This window comes from Lagopus leucura, unplaced genomic scaffold (assembly GCF_019238085.1).
Source record: "Lagopus leucura isolate 7727_CA_CO unplaced genomic scaffold, USGS_WTPT01 Super-Scaffold_100017, whole genome shotgun sequence".
Lineage (NCBI taxonomy): Eukaryota > Metazoa > Chordata > Aves > Galliformes > Phasianidae > Lagopus > Lagopus leucura.
This window is the reverse complement of record NW_024962271.1, coordinates 1,961,794-1,979,467: the sequence shown is the minus strand read 5'-3', so window position 1 is coordinate 1,979,467 and position 17,674 is coordinate 1,961,794. Positions and strand designations below refer to the sequence as shown.

Genomic DNA, 17,674 nt, shown 5'->3' with positions numbered 1-17,674 from the left:
TCTCTAAATTTCTGTACTCTTTCAGCCATGTAGTTATAAGTAAACAGCAGGAACAAACATAACTCCCACTGAATGCTCGAGAATTGTATTCTGTCATTTTCCTTCTATTTTGCATTCTAAAAAGAACAAAATGTCATTGTAGAAGTGAATCTACTTCTTGCTCTTCGCAGAGTATCACTTCAGAAGGATATTAAAATTCACCTTTTTCTAATTTGAAACTGATGTGTTTCTGTTCTCTTACCTAGGGGATCTTCGTGTAAGCATCCAACTGAGAACTTAGACCATGGTTTCTGTGGTCAAATGAAAAAAATGAATGTGTTTTAGCCTTTAGCTGTCTTCAAATCATTTTTCAGCAATTCAATTCTGTGGTGTTTAATGCTAGCTTACAAAGACCAGAGTTCCTGTTGTGGCTGGCTAGTGAAATGGAGATCCAGCATGGTGATCTTTGCAGACTAGAGCTGCTAATAGGGTTGGTTGGAGTGAGTGGGGGGTGTACATACTCCAGTATATTATCCCCAAAGTCAAAGTTTTGCATGGCAACCTTTTTGTTTTGATTGACGGAGTAGAACATCAACTTCTATGGGCACCTATGTACTTTTTTCTCATTTTCTGAAGGTGCCTTTTTCTTTTTAATATGAAACCAACAGCCATTTGAGGTCTGTGGCCCTTTGAATTCAGAGCCCATCAAACTGAGAAAGGCTGTAACGTGCTGTTGCTCTGCTGAGCCGTCCAGCAGGGAGTTGTTAATCCACAAGGTGTAGCTATCATTGGTAGGATGGTAATTCATTGTTTCTGTAGATGGTGGCTCTGTGTGACATGTGGACCCCTTGGGAAGGTACTCAGGTGCTGTGCCAAGACCCACCACGCCATTTCTCATGTTGCCTCCTTAAACTGTGCTTTCAGGTACTCCTGTGACTTAGCTGTAATTCCTTGGGCTTCAATTTCACTATTTGTATGTGCTGAATCACTTTGCATACCACTGCTGTACTCACGTGCTTCAGCTTTCTTCTTTCATATGACTTTGCCCTTCTGTGAGAGAGGCCTCACTTTTTTCTCTTCAGAACAGTGCAGAGTGTTTCGCTGCTGTTTTGAATAAAATAAGAGACACACCTTGTGTAGTTAATCTTTAATTCTGTGAAACTGAGAGCAAAGTCATTGTCCTCACAAACCGCAGTGAAATCCATTTGCAAAAAGATACTGAAGGCCTTCTTCGTTCAATGGGTGTTCATTTGCACATTGCCTGTCTGGAAGGAGGCAGCTTCTGCCTTTCTGAAATGAAACCTTCTTTAGAGTATTTTGTAATGCAAATTGTTGAGAAGATGTGGATTCTAAAAACTGGTTCTGAAATGCTTGTGCAGAACGTTATTATGTATACACATAAAAATGCAAAAATATTCGTACAGAGAATGCCCACCCTTGTGTCTGGGTCTGTGCCGTTTGGATGATCAGAGTCCCTTATTTTCCCTTCTGAAACATTGCCAGTAGTTTCCTGGTAGACTTCTGGGGCCTGCTGTTGAAAATAGCTAATGAAGAAAATAATGCATTTAATGTATTATTGCATGTTTTCTTAGTGTGACCTTACATGGTCGCTTCCAGCTAACATATTACAGTTCTACTGTTAGCATTGGCTGATTTTAAGCACAGTTCCTTCGTGCAGTTATCTGCTTGGCCACTGAATAGTTGTGCTTCCTGCAAGCAATGAGTGATGTGTGAGTGCTAGGGCTGGAAGGAGGCAAACCATTCCCTTTGGGTAGCAGTTCTTGTTTGTTCCTGTTTTAAATCTTACCTGGAATGGTCAGCACAGTGTTGTCATATACAACAATGTAATGTTTTCTGCACTTCTGTTTGCGTCATTCCTGCACCTCCTAGTTCTGTTTTCCCATCTGCCTCTTGGGGAAGCTGAAAGAAAGGTAACAGCAATTCATGATTTTTGCTGCCAAGTTATTTGAGTGAATATCAGTGGAGATGTTATGGATCAGAAGATGGTTAAGTTTGTGGCTGTGAAGAGTTCTCGGAGGCATTCTTAGTTGCACAGTGCTGTTTAATCTGTGCAGTCTTTGGAAAGTTGCTGTGTAGTGGTGCAATGATCCACTGAATTACTGATTTACTAAACAGACACAGCATCAAGAGCAGACATGCAGCTGCCACAAATGCAGTGAAAATTGCATATCCAGATAGGAGCCTGAAACAGAATGGGAACTGAGGGTGCTTTGGAGTCCAGTCTGGTTAAACAGTCACCTGAGGGAGTTGTCAGAATCAATTGAGGACTGATGAGACTGCCAAGAAGATTCTTTTAACCCATGGAAAAAATGACGTAGAAGAATGAGTGAAATGTGAGCTGGTGTTGTAGGATTTTTGAGTGGCACTTAGCTTCTTAACTCTTTGGCATCTTAATGAATGCATTAACAATGTCCTCTTTATCTTGTTGGGTGTTAGCCAGCTTTTCTACAGAACGCTTTTTGAACTGTTTCTTTGGGGAATTCAGTAATCTTATACTGTTACTTGGAAATTGCACTTGCAAGCCTATTGCACTCAATCTTACAATTTGCAAGCTGCGTATGTTCAGATCTGTGTTTTTTCAGATATAAATGGCGCCAGGAATATCAGTCCATGAAGCCAGGTCAGAAAATGACTCTGCAATTTGCATGTAGGATTGAGAAGAAGAAAGGCTCCATAAGATCAGTGCAGTAAGAAGATGGAGTGTCCGAGGCACTGTGCTGCTACTTCTAACACAGGCATGAAGTTGTGTTTTAATTGTTCGGTGACGGATTGTGCTATAATAAGTTCACAGTAACAGGCAACTTGGTACAGTTGATTTACTAATCTGAGTCTGAAACATGTTGCTGCTTTTCCTGGCTGTTCCCTTCTTGGATCATTGGGATCAGCCATTCCGGATGCAATGGGCGTTGGGTGGAGGGTGCTGGCAGCTCTAGTCCCTGTGGGGAGGACAGCAGGGCTTAGCTGAGACCTGAATATATCCTGTCTGTGCACGTCTCTCTCTTTGCCCCTCTGATGCTTTTTACCCCAACTTTCCTATCAGTAGTATGAAGTAGACTCATGTTAATGGAGCTTGTTCTAAAGAACACATGAGAAATCCCGTAAGAGCAATATAGTTCTTGTAAAGCCTTATTAAATGAACAAATTCCAACACTTCAATATTGGTACACATTAATGATACAGCTTTCTCTAAATTGATTATACATTTATTTTCTTCTATTGTTAACAGCATCTATCCCCACAGTCCAGTCCTTAAAGCAGCGTGAGTAAAAGAAGACTGTAAGATTAACAGTAGCACCATGAAAGCTGTGTGTGCAAAAATCCTTGTGCATATATATGTAAAACATACATTCACACGAGAGAGTGGAATGGTAGGGCTGAAAGATTGTACTGCAAAGCAGAGGAGTGTAGTGAGTGCATATGTAACTGAGGGAAGACATTAAGCAAGGCTGCGTGTTTGTTTCAGAGGTCTGGGTGAGGTAAGAGGCACTTGAAATGACAACAGCAGTGCAGATTGTGAAACTGTTCTATCTCTGCTTATAGGTTATGTTTTGAGGGTCTCTTTGTGGTGTGGTGTTTTCTCTGCGTGGATTTATGGGAGTGTGAAATGAAGGGTACGCTTTGCTTTCAACTTAAAACTGTGTTTTTCAGCAGACATTTGTTGGTTGAAGGGAAAGAAAATGTACTTGGTGTTGTTCTTGTTCATTATCAGCATGAGCTAGCGTGGTGTATGGTCCCATGCTGTATATTGTGGCCACTAAACTACTCTCTTTCTTTGCATCCTGAGTGATGAATGTGACTGAGTGGGCTTAGCCTATCTTTTTCAGATGCTGGCATGTTGGGATGCATATCCAGGTACACTGCTGGGGATCTGTGAGACTGTCAGAAGATTTGAGTCGTCAGTGAGAGCTTCTGGTTGTGGATCATTTATGGTTATATCATGAATTTATATTAGAAGGTTACACATAATCTTAGGGCTTTTGTCCATCCAGATATTAGGAGATGATCTAGTAGTTTGAAAGAGTGACTGAAAAGGTTGAGCCATTAGCTGTGCTCTATCTTGAAGATGTTACACTAGGAAAAATAAGTTCAAGAAAGATGCTTGTGTATTAGGAACAATTTAGGTTGACATTTAAGGTCTTGTTTTCCCAAGAGAAGTCAAAGAATAAGGAGTATTAGGTGGGAAGTTTGGCCTAGGATACTTTGTGAGGAATAAAAAATTGAATTAATAAATGAATGTTTCTTTACCAGCATCCTGTTGATGGATGTTCTAGCTTGTATCCCCCTCCTTTTCACACTGGCCTTTTCACACTGAAACCCAGTGATAATGGGCCAAAGCTTTAACCAATGTTTAGCTCCTTCGCCCTGTTGGCAGCCGGGTTTCTTTTTGATTATGTGTTAATAACTGTGATGAGGTGTTCAGTTAAAACTTGATTTTTCTATTATGGAGTTCTTCAGTGCATGAATAGAAATCCTCAGTTATTTTCCTTGGATCTTGCTGGGTTTGATAAACACTTTTCAAGAACAGCCATTAAATGTTTCTCTTCACTTTTCATTCTGCAGCTCGTAACTCAAGATTGTCCAGAAGTAGGAAGAGCCACTTGTTTGGTTCACAGGCAGAACAAACCACTTCCTCAGTTTTTTAATAAGTATCTTATCTTGAGACTGCACATATTTCTATTTCAGTGCTATCTCGCTGCTCTTATGCAGGCAGTATAACGAGGGTTGGACAAAAAGGGAGCTGACTTGAGAAAATGCGTGCTTATGCATTGTTCCCACTTGGCTATGCTGTAATCAAGTCGAAGGTGCTACAGCAGCTTATGTTGAATGACAGATACCTGTTTGGAGATGGCTGGGAAAAGGCTCGTAAATGCTTTAATTATCAGGCTGCATTTTCTCTTTACTTTCTGGAGGGTGCCAGACACACTTGGTTAATGTACTGAAGCAAGCTGACTTTCTGAGATGTGATGGATACTTTTTAGTTAGGTAAATTAGAACCTATATCATTCTTCTGTCTCTGAACAGTTGGCAGTTGGAAATTTCTTGTTCAGTATAAATTCCATTTATGAAAACATGTCTTCCGTACTCCAAAGGGACTATGTATATAAGCTTTGTCCATTGATAGACAGTGAAAGGCATATGATAGGAACAGGAGAATTTATTTTTCTTCTTTTGGTCTTTCCCTGCTATTATCTTCTGGTCAGTAATACACCGAGTCATTTATTTGTGGATTGCAAGCTGTTGCAATTTGACTTCCTTGTCATATAACCATCTATAATAATATACATATATATAATACATGCATACACGTTTTGAGTCTTTTGTCTTGCTACTTCAGACTCTGCTGGAAGGTAAGTTCAGTTCTGCTGACTGACTTACTGTTGTTTCCTTTCAGTGGATCTGATGGAAATAAAAGAAATTCGACCAGGAAAGAATTCAAAGGACTTTGAACGATGCAAAGCAAAACACAGAGAAGAACACTGCTTCACTATTTTTTATGGTACCCAATTTGTCCTCAATACCTTAAGTTTAGCAGGTAAACTTTTTTTTTTCATTTGTTTGCTCTTTGAACTAACTACTGAACAACCAAATTCACTAATGAATAGTAATGCATGCAGGGTATTATGATTTTTGACTTCTGCAGTTCAGGAGTGCACCAAATGCTTAAAACCTGAAACCTTTTACTTGGCTCTAAACATCTGTGAACTGACGCCTTTGTAATGTTTTGCTGCCCAAGTGTATTGTATGAGACTTTTCCTTATATTGTCTAAACAGAACAGTTGTATAACTTGTGGATGTAGTACGTGAGTCAGTTGCCACAGTCTGTCTTGCACTGTAATGGCCAACACTTCTGTATGTTTTAGTAACTTTCATATTTGTTTATCAGAAGACAACTACTGTTAAAGCACTAATAAATGACATGTCTCTTAGTATATGTTTATATTGATATATCACTTCCCAACATCACACTGACAGAGGTTTTTAGCACAGTTTCTGATGTGCTCGATCATCTGTAGCAAGGAAAACTTTTGATGATTAAATCTCTCTTGTAAAGTTTTCAGTGCTGAAGAGCAGGGGTGATGTTGTCCTCTTTAAAGTCAGCAAAGGATCTGGCTGCGTTAAAGATGAGAGCAAAATATTGCCCTGGCATTTTCAGTATGGCCAAACAATTCTGGAATCAGTATCCATAGAGTTACACTAAGTCTGTATCGCAGAAACTTTCCTATTACCTTTGAGCAGGCTAAGTTGAAAATGAAATTCTAGTTTAGTTTGTGTGGGTGTGAGTCACTTGATAATACTAAACCTCCTCTAAAGAAGGATTAGGGGACCATAAATAACATTGGAAGATGATAAATTTAAAGTGAAGAAGTGGATGGGAAATAAAGAAATAGTGCATCCTACATCTTGGGTAAGGTTTGGAGCACTTCTTATTTGAGGTGAGATTATTTAGGATGGCAAAATCAAAGATTTTGAAATGAAAAAGGATATCAGTTTTTATAGTGCAGGCTGAATATGGTTTCTGTTTGTGAAGAGATTCTATTTTGAGAAGCTTGTAATTGAACTCACTTTAGAATCATACTGAGAGTTTATGCACAGTGGTAGTTCTCTCTGTCCTTCCCATGCAGAAATGTGCCCACCCATTTCATTCATCAAAGTTGTTGCAAAATCTTAATGGGAGAAAAGAGGAGTGCTTTTCTAAGCACTGTGATACTAACAGTACCTTCCTTTTTACTTGATGATTATTTTTTTATTATAGAAGCTATATACTCCAAGTAAGCTAACAGAGCTTTCATGTATGTCTGAGAATTAAGAGCTTATAGATTGCAGCTCTGAAAACCTTTCCAATCTGATGTGCATAACAGTATGAGTGATATAACTTTCAAGTAAGGGGGAAATCCTTTTCCTTGCTAAGGCTTTGTCTTGGTTTCTTTAAACTATATTGAATAGTTGCCACTTAGAAGGGAACGGTGGCTGTCATAAAGGCCAGAATTGTCTTGAGGGAATTGGTTTGTTATTTCCAAAATTGTAACTAAGTCAAAAACATTTCCATAGGGAACTGTTGGGCTATATATGGGCCCATATATGCTAACATGCTGGGCTCTGGCTTCATCCCAGGGGATAAAGCATTGTTTGAAAATGTGTTTAGATAAAAATTAATCTTCATATTTTGAGAAACTGTTTTACTTTGAAGTCAGTTAAAGAATTTGCACAGATTAGAACTCCCAGTTTTGTCAGAACTGGTTTAATTGAAGAATGCCATCATGCTGGTTCAGAACCAGCATTCTAAGAAGTACTCTACTTTGCCCAACTGAAAGCTGTAAAAATAGCATCTCATCCAAGGCCCCCCAAAACTGATTTCAGTTTGATTGGTATCTGCCAGGGAAAGCTGAATCCAGAATGCAGTCCAAGATCTTCTGTTGTGTTCAAACTTTACCAAGCGGTGATGCTAAATGATGTAGAAAACTGTTCTCCCATTAAAAGACAGTGCTGCTAGGATTAGGCAGGTCACCCCCAAATTTATGCTGTTTTGTATCATTAGTTCTAGAATTAGCAACATGAAGCTATGCAATGAGATTGATCAAAAAGAAAGGTTGACCTGCAGCTCTGTATACTGGGGTTTAGCAAGATTTCAGGAGTTATGTCCTACTTTCTCATAGCATATTATTTTTTTCAGCTGATTCTAAAGATGATGCTGATAAATGGTTGTGTGGCTTGAATATCTTGTATCAAGAGGTCATGAGAGCTCCAACACCTGCGATCACGGAGAGGTATGCAGACATTTTTTCACTTTGTGGGATTTAACATTTCTTTGGAATTTGAAGAATACCTAAAAGAACTTTTTAAAGTGCAACTAGTGGTGCTTGCCATTTACCTTAAGAAACAACAACTTGCCAGTTAGTTGATGATACAAAAAGATCCTATGGAAATTCTCCATGCCTATTTTTCTATATGCATGTTCTGGATTTGCTGTTAAGAACTTGCAGTTTACCTTGCTCTGTGTGCCACAGACACACACACACACACACACACACACACACACACACACACACAAGGTCTCTGAATGAAATCTCAAGAGCATCTGATCTTAAGTTCTTGGAACATTCACGTTGGGCAGTTACAGTAGGCTTGATCTGGTAGGTGTGTGTTGCAGCTCTTGTGTCCCAGTGATTCACACGTGCACTTTTGTAATTTCTCCTGTTGATACCATTACATCACATGGCATTGTGATTAGTTCACTTGGTAGATGGGCTGAAAACGAACATCTTGAAGGCTTACCTTTTAGCAGCCGCCAGCATGATGGTGCAGTGGCACCCTTAAAGCTTCTGAAGATGTCACACTTGAAACAACTTATATTCAGAATGTGAATTTTCATGACAAGCTTCTAAAATTGTTTCTGCATTTGATTGCTGTTCATCACTGCTGACTTTCCTGTTCAGGATGTGTCACTGTTACCTGTTTTACGGACATACTTGGTCCTCAAAGTCTACTTAACCAAATTGCCACATTGACATTGATGTTGGCTGTACCTGCTTGCAATTCCAAGCTGGGGAGAAAGTATTCACTTAATCCTCCCTTTATCTGTTGTATAATATAGCAGAGAGCTGATACACAAAGTGTTGCTAGGTTTCAGTCTCTTTGTGAAGTGGACAAAGTGATGTCCTTAGAGAGTTGAGGATAAGCTTAACATTAACATGCTGTGAGCAGCCTAAGATCAGTAGTGTGTGTAGGTATTTACTGTTAATACTGCTAACAGTATTTTGCTGGGCAGCTAAAGCTAACATGCATTCCAATGAGGCTTTTCTTAAAAATTCTTTAAGCTGTTCTTCCCTTCCCCCTGCTTTTAATTTTTATGCATATTAACAGAACTTTGAGTCAGGAGCCTAATCATAAATTATTGACTTGGTCAAGTAACTCTAGTTTGGGTTAGCTGAAGTCTAGGCCCACTGTAGCAAGTAACATGTTTATAGTTTATGTTCATTCTTTTGTGCTGTGCACACCCTTCCCTTTCCTGTATTGTTTATCTGGCTTTAAAATGCAGTATTATGTAGTAAAAAAAGTATGTATTTACAAATACAGTTACAAAACCATTTGAAAGCTTAGATGCTGCGCTGAAAATATTTCTGCTTTATCAAAAGACATGCATTTTCTGATTTTTAAATGCTTCTGTTGAATTTTGTCTCCAGATTTTGATATTTCATTTGTTATATTTTCTTCATTATTCTCAGATTAAATCTATTTTCCCCATTTTTCCTCCTTTCCCCCAAGCTGGCTGAGAAAGCAGATCTATTCTGTTGATCAGACTAGAAGAAATAGGTAAGAAACTGTCTCTTTATGTTCAGTTTGTTTTTAATGAACTTTTCTTGCAGGCCCTAACACAGAACAAAGAGAAATAAATATTTCTTCACCAGAGTTAACATGTATGACATCCCTTGAAATGGTGTTTGCTCTTGCTTTAACAACTTGAGTGTTGCCTTTTGCTAGATGCAACAATAGGTTCATGTATGTGATACGAGGAAACAAATGATGAGAAGTAAATGCTTTTGCTTTTAGCCTAGAATTACTTTGCTAGAATAAGGAAAGGCAATCGCCTCCCCCTATTCTTTCTGCAGAGACTCAGCTCAGCTGTGCAGGTTTGTTAAGTTGCTTGCTTTACAGAGGTCTTTACCCCTTAATAGCCAGCTTGGCCCCCAGCAGCATTGTTTGCATAGCCTGCTGTTAGTTTTCCTGTGCAGACTTTCTGTGAAGAGTGCTGGAGTGACTATGATCTATTGTAGACAGACTAAACCCAGCTCTTAAAAGCCTTCTTGGGCACCTGGGACAATCAGACTGCATAAGGAGAGTTCAGCATGGGCTGCTAAAGACCCAGGGTCAGTGTTTAAATGAATAGCCTTACCTGGTTTCAGACCATGGTTAGTGTGTGTGGTATCTGGTTTGAGAATAATCAAGGCAGCAATGTCAGATACATCCAGAGACAGGGCTGTCCCAAGCAATAACATGAATTCTTTCCTGCAGGGGGTCACAGCTGAGACAAGAACAGAACAGAGTATTTAGAGGAAGGAGAGATAACAGAGATACTTGATGAGTGTATTGGGGAAGACATTGTTGTGACAGGGTAATACTGTGGGAAAAAAGTTCCTTTAACAGTGGGAAACCAAAGACGCTTTTGATGATAGCTACAGAGAGAAACGAAGTTAACTATTTGGAATAAGGACAAAAATCTTTGGTTGTATGTTGGTTTTTTGGGGGGGGTTGTTTGTTTTGTTCTGCTTTTTGAAGGCTTGCTGTTGAGTGAAATTTTTGTGCAGTTGGGCTAGATACATGGGTTTGTCTTTGCCACATATTCAGATAGGCCAAAGCATCGCTGATGCTTCTCGTGGGAAAAAATGCCATGGGCTTGTAGGTTCCCTTGTGCTGTGTTGCTTTGTAGTTTGAGTTTCAGGACCTTGTTTCAGCTCAGTGTGTGCAGTAGGTTTGCAGCTTTTGCACAACAAAAGGGACTTTCTAAATGTATTCAGCTGCACATTTCTGGTTAAAGTTGCCAGAACATGTAGAACACTGGGAAGAACATTAACCCCTTTTCATCCATATGTATTATATTACCATGATTTTGCTCTTTGTAATGTTCATTTCTTTTCTAAGTCTGGAAAAGAACATGTGTTTCCTCTCATTTAGACCTTTTCCTTACAACAGAATAAAGTGTGATGTTTTACTGTGAATAAGACTGTTATTGCAGGAAATAACACCCTTCTGCAGACAGCCCATGGTGTTGTGCAGCTGGCTTCGGTGTGAACCAAGACAGTTTGAGGAATGGTGTTTTCAAAACTGCTCAGAACAGTGAAGGGCCTTGACTGGATGCTGGCTTACACCTCCTGATGCATTTTGTAAAACTAGCTCACAATTGAGGTATTTGGAGGGGGATCGTGAGGCAAAAACAAACTTTAAGGTACAGAAGCTGTAGCTGACAGGATGCCTGCTGAAGAGGTTTCACTTGGTGCTTCAGGGTTGTTTCATCACTGTGAGACAATCTGCTGAGGTTCGAGGGGGCTTGCAGGAGGAGAGGGCAGTTCTTTGTTCTGGCAGATGATTCATTTAGAGAATTTCAGGAAAGGAGTGTGAGCTGGACTTCTTTTTGTTTAGTGCTGCAGTTTCTAAGGAGGTTGATTGTAAAGGTTATGCTTCCAGGCAAGTCCTATTTACTGTGCTGAGTTTTTGCCAGTGGTGATGAAGCCCCAGCTCTTTGTTTTGGATTGTGCTTGTTCAGCCAGAGTAAACTGCTTGTTCTTGGTGTTTGGGGTGCGAGCGGAATGATCGTTCTTGCTCCTACAAGGAGTAGTTTTCCAGAGATCTGACGACAGGGAGGAAAGCCAGGAATTTCCTGACTTCTAATCTGGCTTTGGCATAGATTTTGGCTAAGTTCCTTCTTGCTTTGCCGTTTTCTCTCTGTACACAGTGGAGATGAGGATCTCACACAGGGCAGCTGCTTGCAGGGACACAGTGGAACAGAAGTGTTATTTTCATCTAGATGCTTCTTGCTTTTGTTTCTTTCAGGTTACTCTGTTCTGATCCCATGTTTGCCTAGAGTTAATGGCTTATGAATTGCAGTCGGGGTAGAGGCAGAGCACCTTAGCCTCGTTTTCTTGGGTACTGTTGGTACCCAACTGATGTTGGCTGTAGCACCTATAGATGTGTTTGTGTTCTCATCTCTTCCCTACTTCAATTTGCTGCTATGAATCTTTATTCCCTTCATATTCCAGCCTAGGACTTGCCCTGGTGCCCTTCACACATCCCATTTTAATGCTGTGACCTCCTTGAGTCCTCATACCTGCCCAAAGTATGAAACTCTGTACTAAGACACACAGCCTAATTTCTGTTCTTTCCTATCCAAAGACAAATGGAGTAGCAGGCCACTGATATGGAGCTGCACGGAATGGATTATCTGGTGTATCAACTTGGTGCTGCTGGGTGGATGAAGTCATGCTCTTTCCTTTTTCTTCACCATCTTTACGTGCTTCTAATCAGGCTCTCACGACTCTTTGCTTATTCCAGCTATGATGCTGTTATGGAGCTGGGTGAGCTCACAAAGCCAGTGGAAGATGTGAATACTTTTTCTCCCTGCAGCTTTAGACTTTTTTCCCGGCCTAACAAATTCAGTCATATTAACTGAAGGTTTGATGAGAGTCAGAACTGGTCAGTGGAAGCAAAGAAGGAGAGGAGCACAAGAGGGGTTGGAGTGACTTCTTGTATCAGCAGGGTACAGTCAGACTGACTCACCTGTACCAGCAGCACACTTAAAGTGTTTAGGCATCTAGCCCCTTTGGAAATCAACCCTCAACCAAGAGTTATAATAGTATTGCCTTAGCTCCTATTTACACCATGAGGATAACTACAAGAATTGTGATTTGCTTTGAGACAGCACTGTAGAAGGCCATAGCAGTAGTAGCTGCAAGGCTGGAGTAAAGTCTGAGGTTGATGAGAGAATGGAAAAATGTGATTGAAATGCCTGTTTGTCCCCACTAACTAGAAAATGTCAAGCTTGCTCCCATATAGTTGTTATATTTACAGGAGTTTATAATCATAAAAGATGTCCTACCAAAAATGTTTCATTGGTAACATTTTTGTGTTGATTTAAAAATATATTGGTAGCTGGCCAGATACAACGTAAGCGTTTTATTGTTTTGTTCTGTTTTTTTGCTGTATTTTCTCTTTTTCAGTATCAGTCTTAGAGAGCTGAAAGCTATCCTTCCCCAAGTAAACTTCAAAGTGAGCAGCATGAAGTTCTTGAAGGATAAATTTGTGGTAATAACCTGTTAAATTTAATCTGTTTTGTATTGTCTGATAGACGTTGATATTTCTGTTCAAGTAACTCTATACCCTTTTTTGTTATTGTGTACAGATAATTACATTATATTCACATTGTTCATTAATTTCTAGTTTTGACTTTGCCTGCATGTAAGTCTTTAAGAAAATACAGACATAACTTTCACTCTCTTTGCAGACACTACTTCATTCTCAGTAAGGGTACAAAACCAAATGTCAGGGTGCAAAACAAAAGGACAAAAATCCAATTCCCTCTCTTCCCCCCCAGTATTAAAAAGTAATAATCCCCAAATAAAAAAAAAAAATAAAATGAAATCAGATGGAATTCAATGTGTGTGATGGTGGCAGCAAAAGTAGAAGTAACTTGTATGCTGTGCAAATGCTGTGCAGATTTCATGGAACTCTCAATTCGTTTCATGCAACTTTCTGTTGTAGGAAATAGGTGCTCACAAGGAAGAGCTTAGTTTTGAACAATTTCATTTGTTCTACAAAAAGATCATGTTTGAACAACAGAAATCGGTAAGTTTTTTAATGAGTAGTCTTCATAATGTTAAACTGATTGATCAGATTAGAGAAGGAATGCTATTCTTGTAACAGCAGAAAGTAGAATGCTTGACATCTGGGCAACAATCACCATCAGCAATTGGCTTAAGAAGATGAATAATGGCATTTCTAGGAATAACTTTTCTTGTGAGACTTTGATGGTAAACAGAACGTCTCCAAATAGAGTTTGGTAATCTCTTTACTGATAATGATTTTTCATACTTCTAGTGATTTTGCACCACATCATTCTGTAAATCACTGGGATGTATCCTAAATATCAAATAATAGCTATTGTTCTCCTTTGGCTCACGCTCAGAAATTACAAGCATGCTTCAGGTGGTGCTTGGGCAATATGAATGCGGTGGAATAACTGCCTGACTGTCATTTTCTTGTGTTAATTGCCTAGTTTGATAAGGCTGGTGAAACCTGCATATATTTAGGGCCTCTGAAAATTAAGAACTCTTTGCAACTGTGAAGTCAACCTATTTGAAATTACTTGCATGCATGTCTTTACTGATGATGAATGTATTGTTGATTCAACTTCCACTTGTTAAGAACAGAAACATTGAGAATCAGAGCTGTTTCTTTTTGGCAGCAGTGCTTTCTTGTGCTACTTAAAGGTGATGCTGAAATTATTTCAAATTAATAATCTCTGTTTACTGCGAGGATTTTGGTTTTAGTCATGAAAATCTAGTTAATTAGCCTGAGTAGAAAGCTGAAGAGTAAAACACAAAATAAGGAGATTACCTGACTTCTTAGACTCTGGTTATCATCCCGTGTGGATCATTTCAAAGAAATCCTCAGTTCGCTCAACAACTGCTACGATTCAGTTGATAAGTTTCCCGTGATCTCTTGCTAGGGTTGCTCCAAGCTGGAAGCAATATAGATTCTAAATTCAAATGAATAAATATGATGGAAGATATGCAATTCGATTTTATGTGGGATATAGAGCAATAAGAGCTCCCCAGAAAATTGACTGGCTGTGTGTGTGAGGTCCTTTATCAATAGCACATTTTCTGCTGCTGCTATTTGGGCCATCATGAGCCAAAATCTCAGCTGCACGTACAGTAGTCAAACCCCAGTTCAAGTCTGTTCCATATTGTAATGATTTTATGATACATATTTATGATGAAGTTCGTCAAGGCTGATATGCAATTGTCCACCTTGGATGGGATTAGTTGGAAAATGTCATATTCTCTTATTTTTTATCTTACCTCCTTACCTCTTCTCTCTCCCCACTCTCTCTTTTTTTTTCTTTAAGATTCTCGATGAATTCAAAAAGGATTCCTCTGTGTTCATTCTTGGGTGAGACTCCTCATTTATATTATTTCTCCAAGTATACACATGGCTGCAGTGCTGCAAGATGTTTTTTAATTAAATCACAGTTTTTTGTTCCTGCTCTGTAGTAAGTGAAAAGGAAAGATGAATCTTACTGTATTCAGAAAAGTGAATTTATCATGGAAGTACATTCTGAATACTGTTTGGTAAATGTTTTTACTCAGAGGGTGGTGGCGCACTGGAACAGGTTGTCCAGCGAGGTCGTGGATGCCCCTTCCTTGCAGGCATTCAAGGCCGGGCTGGATGTGGCTCTGGGCAGCCTGATCTAGTGGTTGTTGACCCTGCCTGTGGCGGGAGGGATGAAAATAGATGATCTTTGAGATCCTTTTCAACCCAGGCCATTCTGCGATTCATTCTATGATACCTTCTGGCTAGAAAAATGGCATAGATTTGAACAAGCAAATTGACCTACCTTCAGATTTTATTAAAAAGAGACTAATCTGGAGAGCTGTGGTACGCAGGCTTTGCCTGGACTCAAGCAGAATGCTGACACTTGCCTCCTTTTTCAAGAAGGTTTTGCCTTTCACAGTAGATCATCTGAATAATACATGGAAGGAGTTATTTATGGAAGTGGGGCTCTGTGGTAATTCAAAAGAATGATCTCTGCATATGCCTCAAATAAACTTAATACCCCTGTGAAGTGAATGCTGTTCATATGCTACAAAACAGTGAACAGAAATTCAGTACTTTTCTTGGCGAATCACTATCAGAAATATATCAAGAATGTAGGAGGTTTAAGGGCTCAAAATGTAGTGATAATACAACATTACAAACCTAATCTAAATTCCACTGCGGTTATAAAAAGTTTCTTAGTGCTAGCTGCACATTTATACTGCAAATGCAAAATAAAAATCCCAGTCATCTTCTGCTGTAACATCTGATGACACTTTTTCTTTCTTACTCCCTTTATTTTTTTTAAGAAATACTGACCGTCCAGATGCTTCAGCAGTTCATCTCCATGACTTTCAGAGGTTTCTCCTACATGAGCAGCAGGTGGGAAAGTTGTAGAAGTTGTGAGTTACTTTTTCTTGAGGTTGTCTCTCAGAATTGCACGTGGCTTTAAAAACAACAACAGAACGACCCATGGAAAAGTTATGTTGTAGTATTACATCTGACATAAATCAAATTCTGGGTTTTGGAAAGATATCTCTTTATTCATTGCTATTGAATTTCACAAGAACTATTGTTTATCCATGTAAAGACTCTAAGGGTGCACTAGAGGAAAATAGGATAAATGAGGGTCTTCATTTAGTCATGTAGATAAACAGAAATTTTGGAAATAAACGCTGCATGGTAGCCTGACCTAGTTAGAGTTGTCACCATGGATTCATCTGGGTATTACCGTGTCCATGGCCCCATTTTGTCAGCTCATAAATAAAAAGCTGAGCTGACTGCCTACATTCAAGTTAATTTTCTTTTGAATGAGGCTAGTCTGGTGTTCAATTCCAGCAAGCAGATAACGATGGAGGCAGGAATTAGATCTGTCTTCATAGTCTTCTGTGATCATATTTAGCACAGACATTGTGGAAGAAAAATTATAATTCAATATATAGGCCAATCTTTAAGGCTAGACATTGATAAAAGGATATGATGGAGTGACTCTCAGGGGAGTTGGAGCTGACGATCCCTGAGGTCCCTTCCAACCCAAGCCATTCAATGAGTCTGAGACTACTGCTGGAATCAGTCTGTGTTCTGGTTCTCTATCATTATGCCTTTTACATAGTGTGGTATTTTCTAGTCACTGCTAAATTCCAGATTTGCAAATATGATTGAAAATTCAGAGGTGCACTTCCTGTATAAAGTCGCTAGTTTCTTTTTCTCTTATTTCACTGTGTTAAAAGGGTGTTCAGATTGCACTTAGAAGTGAAAAGAGGTTGTTAAGGCATATACTCACAGGAGGCCACATTTTCCTGTGTGTATGTGTATATATGTAGTGTGTAAGTCGTGGGCATTCAGTATACATAAATGTACTTGATTGGAAAACTTGTTTCCCTCCTGAGCAACTCTTGAGAAACTCCTTAGAAATGTGCATACAACAAAATGCATTGGCAGTAAGATAGCTGAGTGGTTAATTATGTCTATCTGTAGGCCTCTCTGTTATTTATTGAATTTTATATAGCATATCACCACATCTAAAGCTATTTTCTACTTTATTGTTATAATTTGAAGGAATCTTGGGCACAAGATCTGAGTAAAGTCCGAGAACGAATGACTGAGTTTGTAGATGACACTATGAGAGAAACTGCCGAACCCTTCCTCTTTGTTGATGAAGTAAGATGATGATACTTTCTAATAGTTCTTACAAACATTTTTCTTTCACTGCTAGCACTTGGTTTCTTAATGGGTTGACAGAACCTTTAGGATGCTTCTGCTACATTGTTGGATTTCTTTTAGTCTTGCATGGTCAAAACATTTGAATTCTGTCTCCTTGTATTTTAGTTCCTCACTTACCTTTTCGCAAAAGAGAACAGTATTTGGGATGAGAAATATGATACAATAGATGTGCAGGACATGAATAATCCTTTGTCCCACTACTGGATTTCTTCCTCTCATAACACGTAAGTTACCAGAAGTCCCACTGTTTATCTCCATTCAAGCAGACTTGGCACACGTTAGGAGGAAGTAAAACTTTTAAATTACGATATCCAGAAATGCACTGTCTGGTTGTGTGAGATCTTCCTGAAGTGTGGTGTAAATGTGGCAAAGACAGCTTCTGGGATTCCTTTCTCCTCTTCTTTTACTGTCTTATGTAGGGTTTGAGATATGATTGAGCTCTTCTGCAAAAATCCTGAATCCTGTTACAAAATAAGCCTTGAGCTCAAACTGTTCCAGAAATGAAAGATATTGAGTGAGCTTCAATTTTTCCAAGCTCTGACAGACTTGTTGAGGTCATGTTAACATTATTTGTATCTGAACTTAAAAATGCTGTAATGACCCACTTGCCCTGTGGAAAAATTCTGTACTACTATTGTGACTT

The 17,674-nt window shown here is 39.2% G+C and overlaps 1 protein-coding gene across 1 annotated transcript in view; it reads left to right on the top strand.

The window, feature by feature from the left end:
* PLCG2 (phospholipase C gamma 2) overlaps window positions 1-17,674 on the top strand; it is a 57,897-nt gene that overhangs the window by 11,572 nt on the left and 28,651 nt on the right. The window contains exons 3-11 of the mRNA XM_042877104.1: window positions 5,393-5,533; window positions 7,673-7,766; window positions 9,265-9,312; window positions 12,711-12,795; window positions 13,252-13,335; window positions 14,621-14,664; window positions 15,618-15,690; window positions 16,867-16,968; window positions 17,137-17,255. Of these exons, the coding sequence (XP_042733038.1) occupies window positions 5,393-5,533; window positions 7,673-7,766; window positions 9,265-9,312; window positions 12,711-12,795; window positions 13,252-13,335; window positions 14,621-14,664; window positions 15,618-15,690; window positions 16,867-16,968; window positions 17,137-17,255 (790 nt within the window). The remainder of the gene's footprint in view (window positions 1-5,392; window positions 5,534-7,672; window positions 7,767-9,264; window positions 9,313-12,710; window positions 12,796-13,251; window positions 13,336-14,620; window positions 14,665-15,617; window positions 15,691-16,866; window positions 16,969-17,136; window positions 17,256-17,674) is intronic.